Here is a 15014-nt window from a genome sequence, read left to right as displayed (position 1 = left end):
AAAGAGGAGGGTCTTGAGGTGGATGCACAAATCTGCAGGTTTCACATCATTCTTGTCAACCATGATCAACGGCGAAACAGACTATCGCCGCTTATTTTCTCCACCATAAAAGCAGTGTGCCAGAGGAGACAAATCCTAATAAGGAGTCGGACTCTTTTTGCCCGCGTGGGGGGGGGGCCGACAGGAATGAGTGCTTGTGAGCTCACCTGACTAAATATATTCTGCGATTCGATGCTCTGGAAATTCTGTTGTTTATAATCCCTACTTACATATAATGGTGTTTGTGGTGGTCACCCCGAAATTTTCTACTTGGGTACCGTGAATTTAAACAGTCTGTCGCCTGGGTGTGTGCTCGTATTCAGAAATCAGGGGTGGGCAGGGGGGAAATCATTTTTTCTTGGCAGTGTCGTGACTGATTCAATATTTTCTCAGATGATTGCGACTTTTTAATTGATTACAAACAGTAACCAACTCGCTTTAATGAGCTAGCAAGTATTTTGTGCTGTATCAGTATTTACCAAGAAAGTATCAGCATTTTTTTCAGCAGCAAAGTAAACAACAGCAAAGTAAGGCCTTAAACAAGGCTGAGATTTACTCAACAAACATCATGGAAATGAGCATGCCCTATTTCGTTTTAGCAGGGATCTACACTAACTTCTTGACAATATTTGCAATTTTGAATGGCAGTAACTGAGCCCGACATGGGCTAAATTTGACATCTGCAGGGTGTACCTCTCGACCTCCTGTTTGCCTCTTTTTTGGGGGCACTGGTTCCACCAACTTTTTCAGTTTGTTGCACCGCACAGGTTTTGGTCACACACTTTCTCAAGCAGGTAAAGCATAACCCTATTTGCCAATGTATAATAGTCTCAATTATCCTACCTGAATTTATTTTGACGAAGAAAGACAGCGACTCGAGATAGAATTGTGACGAAATTTCGCAAATACCATAAAAACGATTTTGTATAACTGTTAAAAAAGCAATTGGAAATATAAGATTTTGCTAAAAGTCATTTTGTTCAATGCAAAAGGGGCCAGCTTTTATTGCGCGTTAAGGTCCTCCGATGCGGTGTTTCCCAACTAGGGGTACGTGAGCGCATTGCGGATGATTTGTGAAAACTCATTAAAGCTCGGATGACTGATGCAAATAGGTTAAAAATGCAGATTATAAATACTCTTATTTTGTTAAGATATTTGCAGCTATTAACGTTTAATCCATTGATGGGTCTGAGTTTGAAACGTACGACAGGATTAGCGCACCGGAGCACCACATGTGACAGCATAATTGACGAGCGGCTTCTTAGCGGCCCCGAACGGCAGCGGAATATGATTTGTTTTATCGGCGGTGTGTTCATGTCGGTCGTGATGTGATGACAATAAAAACATAATCATAAGGACCCACGCTAGTCACTCTGCAAGCATATCTATGAAGGCCAACTTCAAAATGTACTCCAGCTATTGCATTGTCGTCCGTGTATTATTTGACGGGTTTATTTTCAAGTCGACCTTCGCGACATGCCAATGGCGTGTGATGTGATGTTGTTGTATCTTCCTTGGTGGGCTTATTTTTACAACGTGCATCACATATATAAATACACGAATGTCACATTAACGCACGAACTAATTAAAACGCGGGCGGTCGTGTCGAGAAATGGGAGAAATCGGAAGGACGGGAGAATGAATGAATGTTTATGTCGTTTATTCGCCTGATTATGCTAAATGGAGAATGTGAAAAAGAATGAAATAATGAACTTGGTCAACAAATGTCTGACGTTTGTTCTTGGTGCTGCTGCAGGCCACTAGCTGAGCACGTTCAATGACTCACCTCGCATGATGTGGCGCACGGCTTTGACAGAACCTCCTCTTAAGTTGAGAATCTGATGAACTCTCTGCTGCAGCTAAAATCAGACAGAGGACAATGCCGTTTAAAAGGAATTTGAAGTTACATCTTAAAAAATGAAATAAGAAAAAACCCAAAACACTTGAGGTAAATTTAGGGAAATTTTGTGGGAAAATTGGCTTGGAATTTTCGTCGAGTCTGCCCATCCGCCAAATGTGAAATCATGCAAGGAAGCTACAAGTTTCAAAAAAATGTGAGACCATTTGAAGTTGAACCAAGTTGTCAACAAGGATCTGATTGATCAGGAATCGTCTGGCAATTTTTTCTGGTAACCAAGCCTTTGTGACGAGCGTTGTACCTGAGGTAGTCCTGAGTTGCTGATCTCCACCATTATGTAGCATATGGACTGAAGGACAAACAATCCAGCATCCAGTCGACGGAGGTAAAACTCATCCTCCATGTTGTCATCAAGGATTTCTCCACGGCGAACCATCTCCTAAACGTACACACACACACACACACACACACACAAACGTCTATTATTCAACAATTGTATTCACAGTTCAAACTCTTTTCTGTTATGTCCTTATAAAGCATAATAATACAAATTATGTTTGCTTTTTGCTTTTTTCAGGTTTCTATTTTGCACTTTTCTTTTTACTGTACAGCACTTTGGTTGACTATGGTCTTTTTAAAATATTGACTTGGCTTGACTTACGATGACAAATTTGCTTCACCATAAAAAGATCGACAGAAAGTGTATTTATTTATTATTTATTAAGTTTAGTTTATTATAGACAAAATATGTTCCCTGCAATTGACTGGCAGCCAGTCCAAGGTGTCCGCCGCCTACTGCCAGAAGACTGCTGGGATAGGCACCAGCAAGCCAGCGACCCTAGTGAGGATAAGCGGCTATAAAAAAAAAGAATGGAGGGGTGAACTATTTATGCCTGGAAATAGCTAAATAAATAGATTATCTTTTTAAATGACACAATTAAGTAGTTGGTACTAGTGATAAAAACAAAACAAAAAAATCCAAAAAAAACAGGTGCTTCATGAGGACTCGTTTTCACATACTATTTAGTGCCTATTTATAATGTCTTGTGCATTCTGCCATTTTTGCAAAACCCCTGCAGAATCTTGACAATAGATCAAATGTTCAAACCTTTCGATTTTTGAAAAGGCAAATATATTCAATTGATTCATCGCCCAGCTCTACTTGAAATTAGCCACTTCTGTTTTCAAAAATTGGATCGGAAATACATTTGAGAGGCACTTAAGGTTAACTTGTGACCAAACGCCGAGACTTTTGTCAGGGACCACGGAGTTCACATAGATTCCCCGAAAACTAAAACTCCCTAACATTAGACGAGCAGTTTGTTTATCCCTATTGGCGTCCGATAACAAAGCAGTGGGCATGCATACACAACAGCATCCACAGGGAGCCTGACAAGGCAAACAAATTACAATTTACTGCCTTCTATTGTTCTCTCAACGCAAGAAAGCCCCTGAAAACAAAGAGCTACACACAAAAACTGCAGCGTTTTAATTGAAGCGTTGTTGTGCGGCTCTTCCACAAATCTATTTTCATCTCTGACCAGACACACTAATCAATTGATTTCACTGCTAAACAGGACGCGGCCGGCGCACACTCACATATAGGCGCGCTTGCATAGTTATCCATCTTAACAACCCCGTCAGTATGCCAATAACATGGCGGTGCCAATACACACACAGGCTACATTAATCACCATTAGAGATTAAGCGGCAGACGTGACGGGGAGAGGGGAATTGGTGTGTGAGCCGCCGGAGCGCCGCGCAAACAATCCATTCTAACTCTGGAAGAAGAGAGAGAGGGAAAATAAACGTAAAAGTGTCTTTCTCGTCTTGCATAATTGATACCCGATTTCACATTGGAGAAAAAGGCTAAAGGTGAATGAAAACAGTGGCCGGTGAGCGTGCGCCGTGCTGGGAAAGTCAAATGACGATGTTTTATAGTCCGGCGGAGAATGCGAAGCTTTTCCCCGGGAAAACAACTTAACAAGGCAAACACGGTAAATCAGGAAAAAGGGCAACTTTTCAAAGCGTTCCTGATGAAAACAAATAGCCTCCGGCGAGGAGCTTAATGGCGCCACATGTGACATTTCGCATCTCTCGGATTTAATCGGGCTTGTCCTTAAAGATCGATGACAGCGCAGAACCCAATTATGGCTTTGCAGTTCAGCTCATTAACACGGCTCAATCAATTGGCCCAAGCGCAAGAGAAATATTCACCGAGGCGCACAGTGGGATGACAAACAATACGTCTACTGTCGACGTCACGTTCTGAAAGCAAGCATCGGGGCAAAGTTGGAATTCTTCTTGAGCTTTACGATTAACGTGAGCTGTAATAAAAGAAAGTGACGGTCGGTGTTTGCGCACAACCTTCATGAATCAAAAGGAAAGCCTACTGCAGCATCTGCACTTCATTTGCAGTTGATCAGAGGCTATTTAAATTGTGGCAGGTCATTTAATAAGACTTTGAAAGGGGGTGGTTCATTCTGTGCGACGTCATCTCATTTTTACATCCCCTCACTCATACTCGCTTTAGGTGAAAGGAAATGGTCGAAAAAGTTTTCAAATAATGTCCTCCGATTTTTTTCGATGACGGGCTGTTCCCCCTCTGTATGTAAACGTATTTGCACGTGTTGTTTTGTATGATCGTGTATCTATCTATGGTTGCATGTTAGTGCTGTGCTGTCTCTACTTCTGTGATGGGAAATTAATGTGACGTCAGCGGCGCTTGGTAAAACCCCATTTGGATTGTTTGTGTGTCAGGCAGACGATGTTCTTTATTAGGCTTGAGGAAATAAAATAGGTTAACGTAAATAACCTAATTAAAGTCCCGGATAGAGAGAGGGATCAAAAATAATGTTTTTAAACCGTATTCCTCATACATTTACAGCGAGGGCGTAAGAGTAGAGCTTTATTTGAGTTTTGAATTCTAGTTCTAGTTCTAGTACAAATGACGCCTTCTCAAACGCACCCTGACTTGCAGGTGAGTAAATTCCTGCCCCCCTGCCAATTGCAGAAAAAGTCATTTGGTTCAAAAGCAACATAATGCCGAAGAAAATAAGGAAGAAGCGGTGAAAAAGTGAGGTCTGTTCATCGTGAAGCAAAGTAAGAAGGAAAATAGAATGAAAGGATTCTGATGGGAGGACAGTTAAGGGATAGCTCCAGAAAGCACCGAACGGCATGCTGCTAAGAAAGCCATTTTGTTTAGCCTTAAAAACAGGCTTTTGTGGGTAAAGGTGCAACAGATTATACGGCGCAGCCGAAGCCTCGCGATTGAACCGAGGGGGATTGACGTACTGTACCTGGGATTGTGTCTTAACACCTTGAAAGTATACCGCCGTCAATTTCTCACCTTTTGTTCTCCATTTTCGGTTTGGTGTCATTGTTTTTTTTTTTTTAGCGGAGGAGCGCTTCCGGTGGAAAGGAGTGTTAAGTCTCATGATAATATTTGGCTTGAAGAGGTGTTTTATACGTACGCCATAAAATTTCACTGAACTCAAGTCCCTAAAAATTAGGAAGGTAAATGATTATGTCAGACAAAAGTATGGAGTTCCGATATTAGGTCTTTGAAAATGAAATTCAATTTTAAACTGATACCTTGACAGGGTCTTTTTTCGTCTCTCTGTGTTTAATTGATTATTTTAGCAAACTTAAAAACATATTATACATCATTCATAAACTGTAAAAACAATCATAACATGCATATATATATATATATATATATATATGTATATATATATATATATATATATATATATATATATATATATATATATATATATATATATAGATATATAAAGTTGTGTGCTGTCTTTTTCATTGCACACCTCAAATTTAGACGTTACAAACTTTTATACTAGATTTTAATTCAATTTAGACATACTTTTTATATTTTTGATACTATATTTTTAAAACCTTTTTAGCACAACCCATGATTCACATCTCTTCAGTTCTATTTCATAGCCGTTCCATAAATTGACACCTTGAAGAGATACACAAATTTGCTTTACTGGTGGATTGTTTCCTGGTGGCAAACAAAACAAAAAACTGGCAGATAAGCCGCACTGGACTATAAGGCGCAGGGTTCATATCATGAAAAAAAAAAAGTCGTGGCTTATAGTCCGAAAAATACAGTACATAAAATATATTTATCAATTTGCAAACAAACAGATTTTTACCTTTCCCTTTCATGTGAGATAAAGCCAACATGAACGAAATTCTTACGGCCTTGGCAGAGGTAATGAGTACTGTATTCTACCGCCGGGGTTATATTTCTACACTTGTGTTTTGACCAAAGTCTGGTATATTTATGAAACATAGTGAAGACTCAAATTAATGTATTGCAGTGTTTTACGTGTTAATGAATAAATTCATTTGTCCGTTACAAATTGAGCCTCATATGCGCGCGCATGAGTCATTGGATGGAGGAAGGGGATTGCAAGGTGTGTGGCTTTTCAGATAGCCAAGTTGTACATGCAGACAAGGTTTCTTATCACGCACACAAATCAGCCATTTGCCATTTTCAGGCAAAGAAACAAGAGCGTGACGGAGGTGCACTGGGAGTGGAAAAAAGTGAAAGAGAAGGAAGATAAAATGTCAACCTGTCTGGCCTTTCAAGGCAATCTCTGTCTGACTGACAAATTAATCTTCCTGTCATCGGAACACGGTCTTCAACCCTTGAACACAAATTCCCTTTCCGCCTTCCGTCCACTTTCCCGCCGTTTAATGCATCTTTGCGGTATTTATTCATTTGTTTTTCATATTTACTCTCTAGTCTGGTCACAACAGCTGCGGTTTGCGTATTTATTTTCTGTCAAGTTTTGACCACCTTATCTTAGAAAATGCCTCCACCACTCTGCCTATTCCACAGCAATAGGAAACAGCTCAATAAGAACCTTAAAGAAGTGTGAGTTTTGGCCTTCCTTTCCTCGTAACAGTATTGTTATCGGGAAGATTTGTCGGCCCCTTCCACATAACTTTGGATGTGACACTACAAAACCGCAACCAAAGACCCCATTTCCTGATCAACCGTCCTGCATTTTACAACTAGGATTGTTGTTCATCTTTACAGCCAATGTGTAAATGTTCCGCAAAAAAAAAGCTCAAGGTTTTTCTCCAACCCGAAGGGTGCATGATGAGACTGTTGTGAAAGGTAGGGATGAAAGGATAGACGGTAAGATGGATAGACGGTAAAAAGAGAAGTGCTTACATGCTTCTCCCCTTCGATCCTCTTGTCAGCCTGTTGAACAGCCTCCAGGTACTTAAAATGCAACTCCATCAGTCGATCAACCTGAGAAGAAAAAGGAATTGAGGTGGGGAGAAAGAAAGCGAGCGTGGCAGCATACAAAAGCCAAACGGGGGGAAAAAGTGGGCGCATAAGGGGAAGGATGTGAGTGCAAATGGACTAAATAAAATGAGAAAATATGCTAAGACAAAACAGAAACAAGGGATTTAAAATATCTGAGTAAATTATCTGTGCAAGCAGTGTGCTGTATATTAAAAGTTTACACACCCCTGTTTGAATGTGAAATAATAAAGACATGGGATCCACAATGAGCTTTAGAAATAGTTCATAGATCCAGAATATAAAATATAATATATACGGCTTGACTAATCCGTTTGGAAATCTGAATGCAACCGATGCTAATGCAAGAATTTTTCATTCTTGCTTGAAAATCTGACAGTAAATGAAAAGAAAACAATGAGGAGCACTGACCTTCTCACAATCATTCTCTGTGAACTTGTTTAGGAGTCTGCTTCTCTGTTGGGACTTGAGATTTCTCAGCATCGAGGCGATAATTGAACAGACGTGCTCTAAATAAAAACAAAAAACAGAAGGAAACGCAAAAGCTAAAAGATTGTATTGCCAAAACATAGTGCAAATTTAACATGCCCCCTTCCTCCCCCAATAAAATAATAAATCATATACATATATATATATACATATACATATATATATATATATATATATATATATATATATATATATATATATATATATATATACTGTATATATATCAGACGAATCATGCAAAAACTAAACCAGAAAAAGCAGCAGTTGTAAATGTTTCATACATTAAAAAGAAGTTGCAAAATTAATTTTACCATACACATCCAAGTTGCAAAACAAGAAATAAGTATTTATCTCAGTACAGTACTCCTTTTAAAGCAATACTGTCCAACAGCCAGAACGCCTTCCCACTTGTTAACAGGTTGTACAGCTGACAATCAAAACTAATAGTAGTATGATATCGAGTAAACAACGTATTGTGGCGCAGAAGAACATGACATTGTAAATTCTTGAGGTATCCAGCATACGAGGAGAAAAATGTAATTGGACTTTTTCAACAAGAGGTCAATATTCTCACTCAACCAGGCTTTTCTGTTGCTAAGCAACAGGAGCACAAGAATCAATCCCATTTCTGCTTTTAAAAGAGGTTGTGTTATTTGTCAGTTGCCTTTGTGACCTACGCTTGCTTGCCCATGAGACCTAGGGGGCGGAATGTACTGGCAGTCACTGAGTTCACATTAAGAATTTAGTTCCATATTAAGAAAAGAAAAGAACACAAAATAAGGAAGTGTGTTAGAATCATCTGGAACTCGCTGACATTTTTTTTGCTGATTGTGCTAATTTGACAGTAAAAGAAGAGAAAGATACTGTTTTTACATTATTGTTACAGTATTGTGCGAATTTGACAGTAAAAGAAGAGAAAGAGACTGTTTTTACAGTATTGTTAGAGTATCTGACTTACGTAACCAAAACAGTATCAGTAGTACCAGAGATGTCTGTGTGATTGGGAAATGGGACTTCCAAAAGAGCAGAGAAATCCTCATTCAAAATGCTTACAGTGATACACCTAACACTTAAAAGAGAATGTGAATTTGCTGTAAAATGAGCGCGCTCAGATGGCACTTCTATAAGATTATCTCCAAAAAATTGTATAAGTATACCTAAAACTGTATCCTTTTTAACATTAACAAAAAACAAAAGGGGAAATAAACAACATAAGTAAACTTTCAACTACTGTTAACTACTTTTGTACAGCATTTATACAGGTTACACCTTAGTCTAAAAATGAAAAAAAAAAACAAGTGCATCAAACTGCCTGAAATAAAAAAATAAAATTTTATAAATAAAACATCCTTATATCCTTATAAATAAAAATAAAAATGTATATATGTTACAAATAAAACATCCTTATTTTATTGCAATTAAACTTCACAAGGTAAAAAAGCAAGAATATTGACGATTGATTGAACGATTTTATTCAGCCCCACATCACTAACATCAAAATAAAACATCCTGCTGCGACAATCCTGGCCATTTTTTGGGAGGGAGGGGGTCTCTGAATGGTAATTAGTGTGGTCACCTTCACACCCTGAGCAGAACGCTATTGATCTGAGTCGGCAGAAAGTTTGAAACCAAGCACTGACCTCTCTGCGATTGCGATTGTCGGAGGAGGAAAGCATTTAAGGGTACAAGCTAAGGGCAAGCCTGAGTAAAACAGTTTCCTAATCTGTCCCGAAACAAGCATATGATCAATACCTCATTTACGTGCTTTGCACAGAAGCGAGGGAGGCGGATGGGTAAGGTACATCAACGAAACGCGACGGCAAGGTGAACAAAAATTGAACACATTTTGCCCAGTCGTGATGAAATCTGTTTTTGAACTTAAACTGTGATCCGACAGCCAGGATTGTATAGCCTCAAAAATCATGTGAACAATTGGGAAGGAAAGATTCTTCATCTTCTGAGATGACTAAAATATGAAACATTCCAAATTGAGCCCCGAGCAACGATATTTGACAGCGAGTGACAAAGCAATTGTCCCCTGAATTTGGAAAAGGCAGGGGGATTTTGCTGTTTAAATCAGATGAAAAAACAACAATTTTAATCAGAACAGCATGTTTAACTTTTTACTGGGCAAAGCGGCGGCTTTCGGCCCATAGTCTAAACAGGCAAAACGGCCCAAAGTCTGTAACAGACACTGTTTAATTTTTAACATACCCTTAAATTTCTCTAAAATCATAAAAATGCTTGCCGGTTTAGGTCTTAAAAAAAGGAAAACGGGTGCCAAATTACATCCGTTTTTGCCAGTTTAGAATATAGGCCGAAAGCGGCCGCTGGGTTCAAGGGTTAATCAATCATTCGCTCATTTTCTTCAACATCATTCTAGCAGTATTTTATCCAAGGGATGGCATGCTCTTAGTTAAAGTTGTCATGCTAAGTTTAACTTTGATATTTTGTCACCATCTGGGTAAAATTTCAGCTTCCTACTGTCTTCTTTAAATGCTTTCCCTTTGATGTTAAATGCATTTGAAGTAATGCTCAAAGGATTGGACAAAATAGGGAACAAAGGCTAGTGGGGCAGCAAATAGATATTTTTGTAAAGATTTCTTTACTTGACTTCATCATTACAAAAGGAAACCGTAAACCTCTTAGCGTATATCTAAAGGCCATACATCATAGGTCTCAAACTCCAGTCCTCAAGGGCCACAATCCTGCATGTTTTTGGTGCTTCTGTCTTAAACATTATTAGCTCATCAGCAAGCTCCACAGGAGCTTAAAAAGGAAAGAATTGAATCAGGTGCGTTTAAAAAAAGCAGCATTAAAAACAAGCCCTCAAGGACTGGACCTTGGTATGCACCTATCAGAAGTGGGCCAAATGTGAACATCGATTCCGTTTTGTGGAGTCTCCAAGCCACGTTGAAAAAAAAAAAAACAAGAGTGCACCACAATGCCGCTGACTTAAGTACTTTCTGCACATACGCCAAAAGTAATACCCCCTACCGGCAGCGGTAGTCACTATTCCTCATGGGTAGGAAGCCAACTGGGGTTTAGGGTTAGCCCTGGGGTGGAATATAAAAACGTAATCAGCACATACGATTCTTTTTTTCGCTCACGATGAACTCCCACACTTAGTTGCGTCCGTAATTCTTCCCCATAGTGCCTTTTTCATTACTTTGCCGGCATACCCTTAAGGCACAGGTGAGGAACTCCAGTCCTCGAGGGCCGGTATCCTACATGTTTTCAAACCCTTTCCCTCAAAAACACCTGATTCAAATGATTGGGATCATTTCGAAGCTCCTGCGGAGCTTGCTGATGAGCTAATTATTTGAATCAGGTGTGTTGGGGAAAGAAAACCGGAAAACAAGCAGGATGCCGGCCCTCGAGGACTGGAGTTCGACACTTATGCCTTCAGGTAATATTGATATACATTTCCAGTCTTTTTTGCACCATAACAACAGTCAACTTCTCACTCTTCTGTCAAGACAGATATTGTTCCTGGAAATGCGGAGAGAACTATGTGCAAACAGCAAAATTTTCAAGGTTTTCCTATCGCTTGCTGTCGATCTGACAGCCAATTAGAGTGAATGTCACGACAGTCCGACGCTGATTCAACATGCCGAAGGAGTCAAAAACATCTCCTGACGTCGCTCCAATGGCTCCGACATAACGACGTCGGTTTTGTAAACTAATCAGACGGCGCGTATCAAAGCCCGGACAGTTCCCGACTTCCAACTTCAGATTGGTGTATCGAGGCGCTAATGTTTTGCGCGGATTCAGAGATTTGAGAAAACCTCTCGGTCAACTACAATTTCACACTGGCTCATATATAAAAACTGTTTTGGGCGGACAGCAACAGCTAAAATTGTACCGTATGTTGAAGCTTCCATTTTAAATTATTGCAAGAATCTATTACATTATTAAAGCATGAGATTACCGACATGAAATATAATCAGCTCCCATCGGAAATAGGCGCAAACGCAATTAAATCTGTCTTTACACAGGGATTTGCAGCAAATCCGTTTTTGTGTTAAATATACTCCTGTGATGGGATTAGACTGCATCACAGTTTTGCAAACGTGGATAGCGATCAGTCTTGCTTCCTTCCAAATGCTATCTGTATTAAAGGAACGAGACATAAATCATAAAAGGGAAATCCACTTGATTGTAAGATGTTAGCTGAGATAGGAGACGAAAAGATTCCTGATCGACTCCGGATGAACAAGTTAATCTTTTCTGATTTGACGCCGACAGTACGAACGAATAATTTGAACTAAATTGGGCTGGGCGATACAGCCAAAATATAAAATGCCAATTTTCTTGAATCATTGTGGATGATTACAATTGAAATCGATTTTGAGGGAAGAAATCAATCCAATAAGGATTTAATTATAGGTTTGATTTACAGTCTTTTTAAAAAAAAATCCGGTGGATGATATTCATACAAGGAAATAATGATTTTAAAATCCTGTTTAGCAAAACTAAAACTCATAGCTTGCACATCGGTTGCTTAAAGGAATAGTCCGTTTATTTTGCCATTTTTAGCTGTAAAAAAGTCATTGTTTATCTATAATTAATTTGAATGCACGGGTATGAATGTCTGGACAAAAACCTAGAAATATGTATTATATATTATTATTAATACATTCTTCTTGCTGTCGACTGAAAACGACATGACATATGCTCACGACTTGGATAATAACCAATCAAGGCCCACTGGTTTGTCATGTGACAATCGTAACTTGAGCCTTCGCCACATGTGATGTCATTTTCAGAAGTAGAAAATGCATTTTTAAAAGTATTCATTGTACGTGAAAACGAATTTAGCTATCGAATTAACTCATTCATTCCCCGGCACGTGATTTACATTTTTTAAGATATGCCATTTTAGTTACTTTTTGTGTCTTTTTTGTGTGTTGTGTGACACTGACAGTTAGTATTATCCAGCAGTCTGCAAAATCTCGATTTCCCAATTTAGTGCGTTTGCAAATCTGTGATTTTTTAAAACGACGCATTCATCCCATTCATTTGATTAATTGCCCTGTTCTACTGACTAATAACAAAAATGAGATACAAGTGCTAAAATGATAAGATGGTCAGAACAAAAATCCCTGTCTTTAGTCAGGTATTTGAGGAAGACTCTATTTGTATAAATATAACCTATTCCAAGGGCTTCCTCCAGTATAACTGTCCAGTTTCATTAGTAGGACATTTTATTTGCTGTAATGCAAAGGTTGTTCATTATTCGAAGAAAGTGTGAGGACGGAGTCATTAGATGCTCTGAAAAGGTGTGAGGTGGCAACACATGCAAGAAACTTTTCAGTGACAGAGCTATGACTCCTGCACTTTTTACTTGTTTACTTCAGTTCCTGTGCACATAACATAATCAGACCATTAACTATCAAAATATAATGACCCAGCTACTTACTCGTATTTCACTAATAATGAAAGGATGTGCACACTAAGGATACGAAACCGGAACAAAAGCGTCTGGAAAAGAATGTTCATAAAGACTGCAGCAACCTTTTTTTTCCTGCACCCAACACATTTACAATGTTTCTTAATTATGCCAGTCTGTGCGCTAATGCATGTTTCTTTGCACTGCGTCAGTATCAAAACGGATTTCATGGTGCTCAATCTTGCACCAAGTTTTGTGACGGAGGCGTCCGTGGCAATAAATATAAGGAAGAAACAAAGAAGAGAGCGAGGACATCTTAATTAAATTTGACTGAAGCGGTTTGATTCATTAATCTCTACAGTGTTGTTACCATGGAGAAATGTTTGATTCAGAACATTTTCAATTAGGGAGAAAACCAGTCAGGGGGCTCAGGCGTCATGTTTTGACACTCAACTTATTCCATAAAACCTTATGATTGATATGAATTATCATTATGATGGACAGGCGATATATCCATGTGGTTTTGTGCCATTATTTACAGGAAACAGAGTGAGTGAAAAAAAAAAAATCAATATGGAATGCTTTTGACATTAACATTGAAAAATAATCCAGTTCTAACCGACAACTATCTCAGTTTTTAATATGAAGTAGCGTGAACATGTTCTTTATGGTTTAATGTTGGGAAATCCATCCATCCGTTTTCTATACTGCACAGGATGTTCGGTGATAAAACAGCGACTGAAGGGGATCCCAGGCCAAAATGAACAAAAGGCCAATGACAACCCGCACGGGTTCAATCTCGCCGCCTGCAGATATTTGCTTTTCACATCAAATACGGATATAAGACAGAAGAGCAACATCTCTGTTTTCATTTCTGCTCATTTCCATCTGGATATGAAACTGAATTTAGAAGACGGTGCGATTTGTTTGAATCCAATAGTCCAAAAAGTCAATAGACACATCTAATGAGAGAAGATTAAAAACGTTTTGAGGATAAGATCTGATCATGATTGCATGTGTGGAGTATACATCATGAATCAGCATCTTCTGAAAAGGCTCACTAACCTTCAACGGGAAATAAGTAAGATTCACGTCCATGCAAAAACATTTTCTCCGCCAATTTAAAGAAAGACACAGAGCAAAACAAAGAGCTCATTTGGAGAAAGAAGTGTAAGCTTCTGGACCAGAGAGGTCAACAGATGTAACATCTACAGAGGATGGACTTTACCAGCAGATGAGAAGATTTAAAAAAAACAACAACAAAATGTAACTATTTCCGTGCTACGAAACACACTCATGTTGGTAATTCGTGACTGACCTTCATGCTCTTTCTCAGAAGCAGCAGAGCTTCTCATCTTCTTGGGAGTTTTCATAAAAAGTGGAAAGATGGTTCGCAAACCGAGGATGTCCACAAACTTATGGCAGTTATCGGCTCCCTCTGGACCTATCATCCCATGATCCAGAACCTTGAGGGAGCTGGTCCGAGACATTTTCTTTTCCCTGCGTTACACATATGAAAAGAAAACCACTATCAACAACGATATGGCCATCTGATGTAAAAATGGGTTGTTTACTTTTTGAAATCCAGAATTCAAAATATAAGTTATTTTCTTCTGGTCAATAGTGAAAATAAGCTTCATGAAAAAGTGATATCGTATATAGTTCCCAAAACACAGACACACACACACACACACACACACATATACCGTATTTTCCGCACTATAAGGCGCACCAGAAAGCCTTAATTTTGTTGAAAAGCTGACAGTGCGCCTTATAATCAGGTGCGCCTTATATATGGATCAATATTGGGATTGGGATTCGTAGATGGGGAATGAACGGATGAAGTAAGCTTTACCTGTTTCTTTTGTGTGTTTACAGTTGAACAAGATTGGTCGTATTGAGTTATTATGCTATTGAGAGTTTAGAGTTATTAT

At 38.9% G+C, this 15014-nt stretch overlaps 1 protein-coding gene and 1 long non-coding RNA gene across 2 annotated transcripts in view; one reads left to right on the top strand and one right to left on the bottom strand.

Annotated features, from left to right (window-relative positions):
* Positions 1-15014, bottom strand: part of ctnnbl1 (catenin, beta like 1) — a 33812-nt gene that overhangs the window by 5900 nt on the left and 12898 nt on the right. Inside the window, exons 11-15 of the mRNA XM_088407424.1 lie at positions 14399-14580; positions 7611-7708; positions 7104-7184; positions 2199-2336; positions 1826-1898 (exon numbers count right to left, since the gene is read on the bottom strand). Coding sequence (XP_088263550.1) covers positions 1826-1898; positions 2199-2336; positions 7104-7184; positions 7611-7708; positions 14399-14580 — 572 coding nt within the window. The remainder of the gene's footprint in view (positions 1-1825; positions 1899-2198; positions 2337-7103; positions 7185-7610; positions 7709-14398; positions 14581-15014) is intronic.
* Positions 1-15014, top strand: part of LOC148428326 (uncharacterized) — a 54056-nt gene that overhangs the window by 35493 nt on the left and 3549 nt on the right. The window lies entirely within an intron of this gene.

The sequence above is a fragment of the Hippichthys cyanospilos genome, chromosome 2 (genome assembly GCF_059441005.1).
Source record: "Hippichthys cyanospilos isolate Australia breed blue-spotted pipefish chromosome 2, RoL_Hcya_1.0, whole genome shotgun sequence".
NCBI classification, from domain to species: domain Eukaryota; kingdom Metazoa; phylum Chordata; class Actinopteri; order Syngnathiformes; family Syngnathidae; genus Hippichthys; species Hippichthys cyanospilos.
This window is presented reverse-complemented; position numbering and strand designations above follow the sequence as displayed.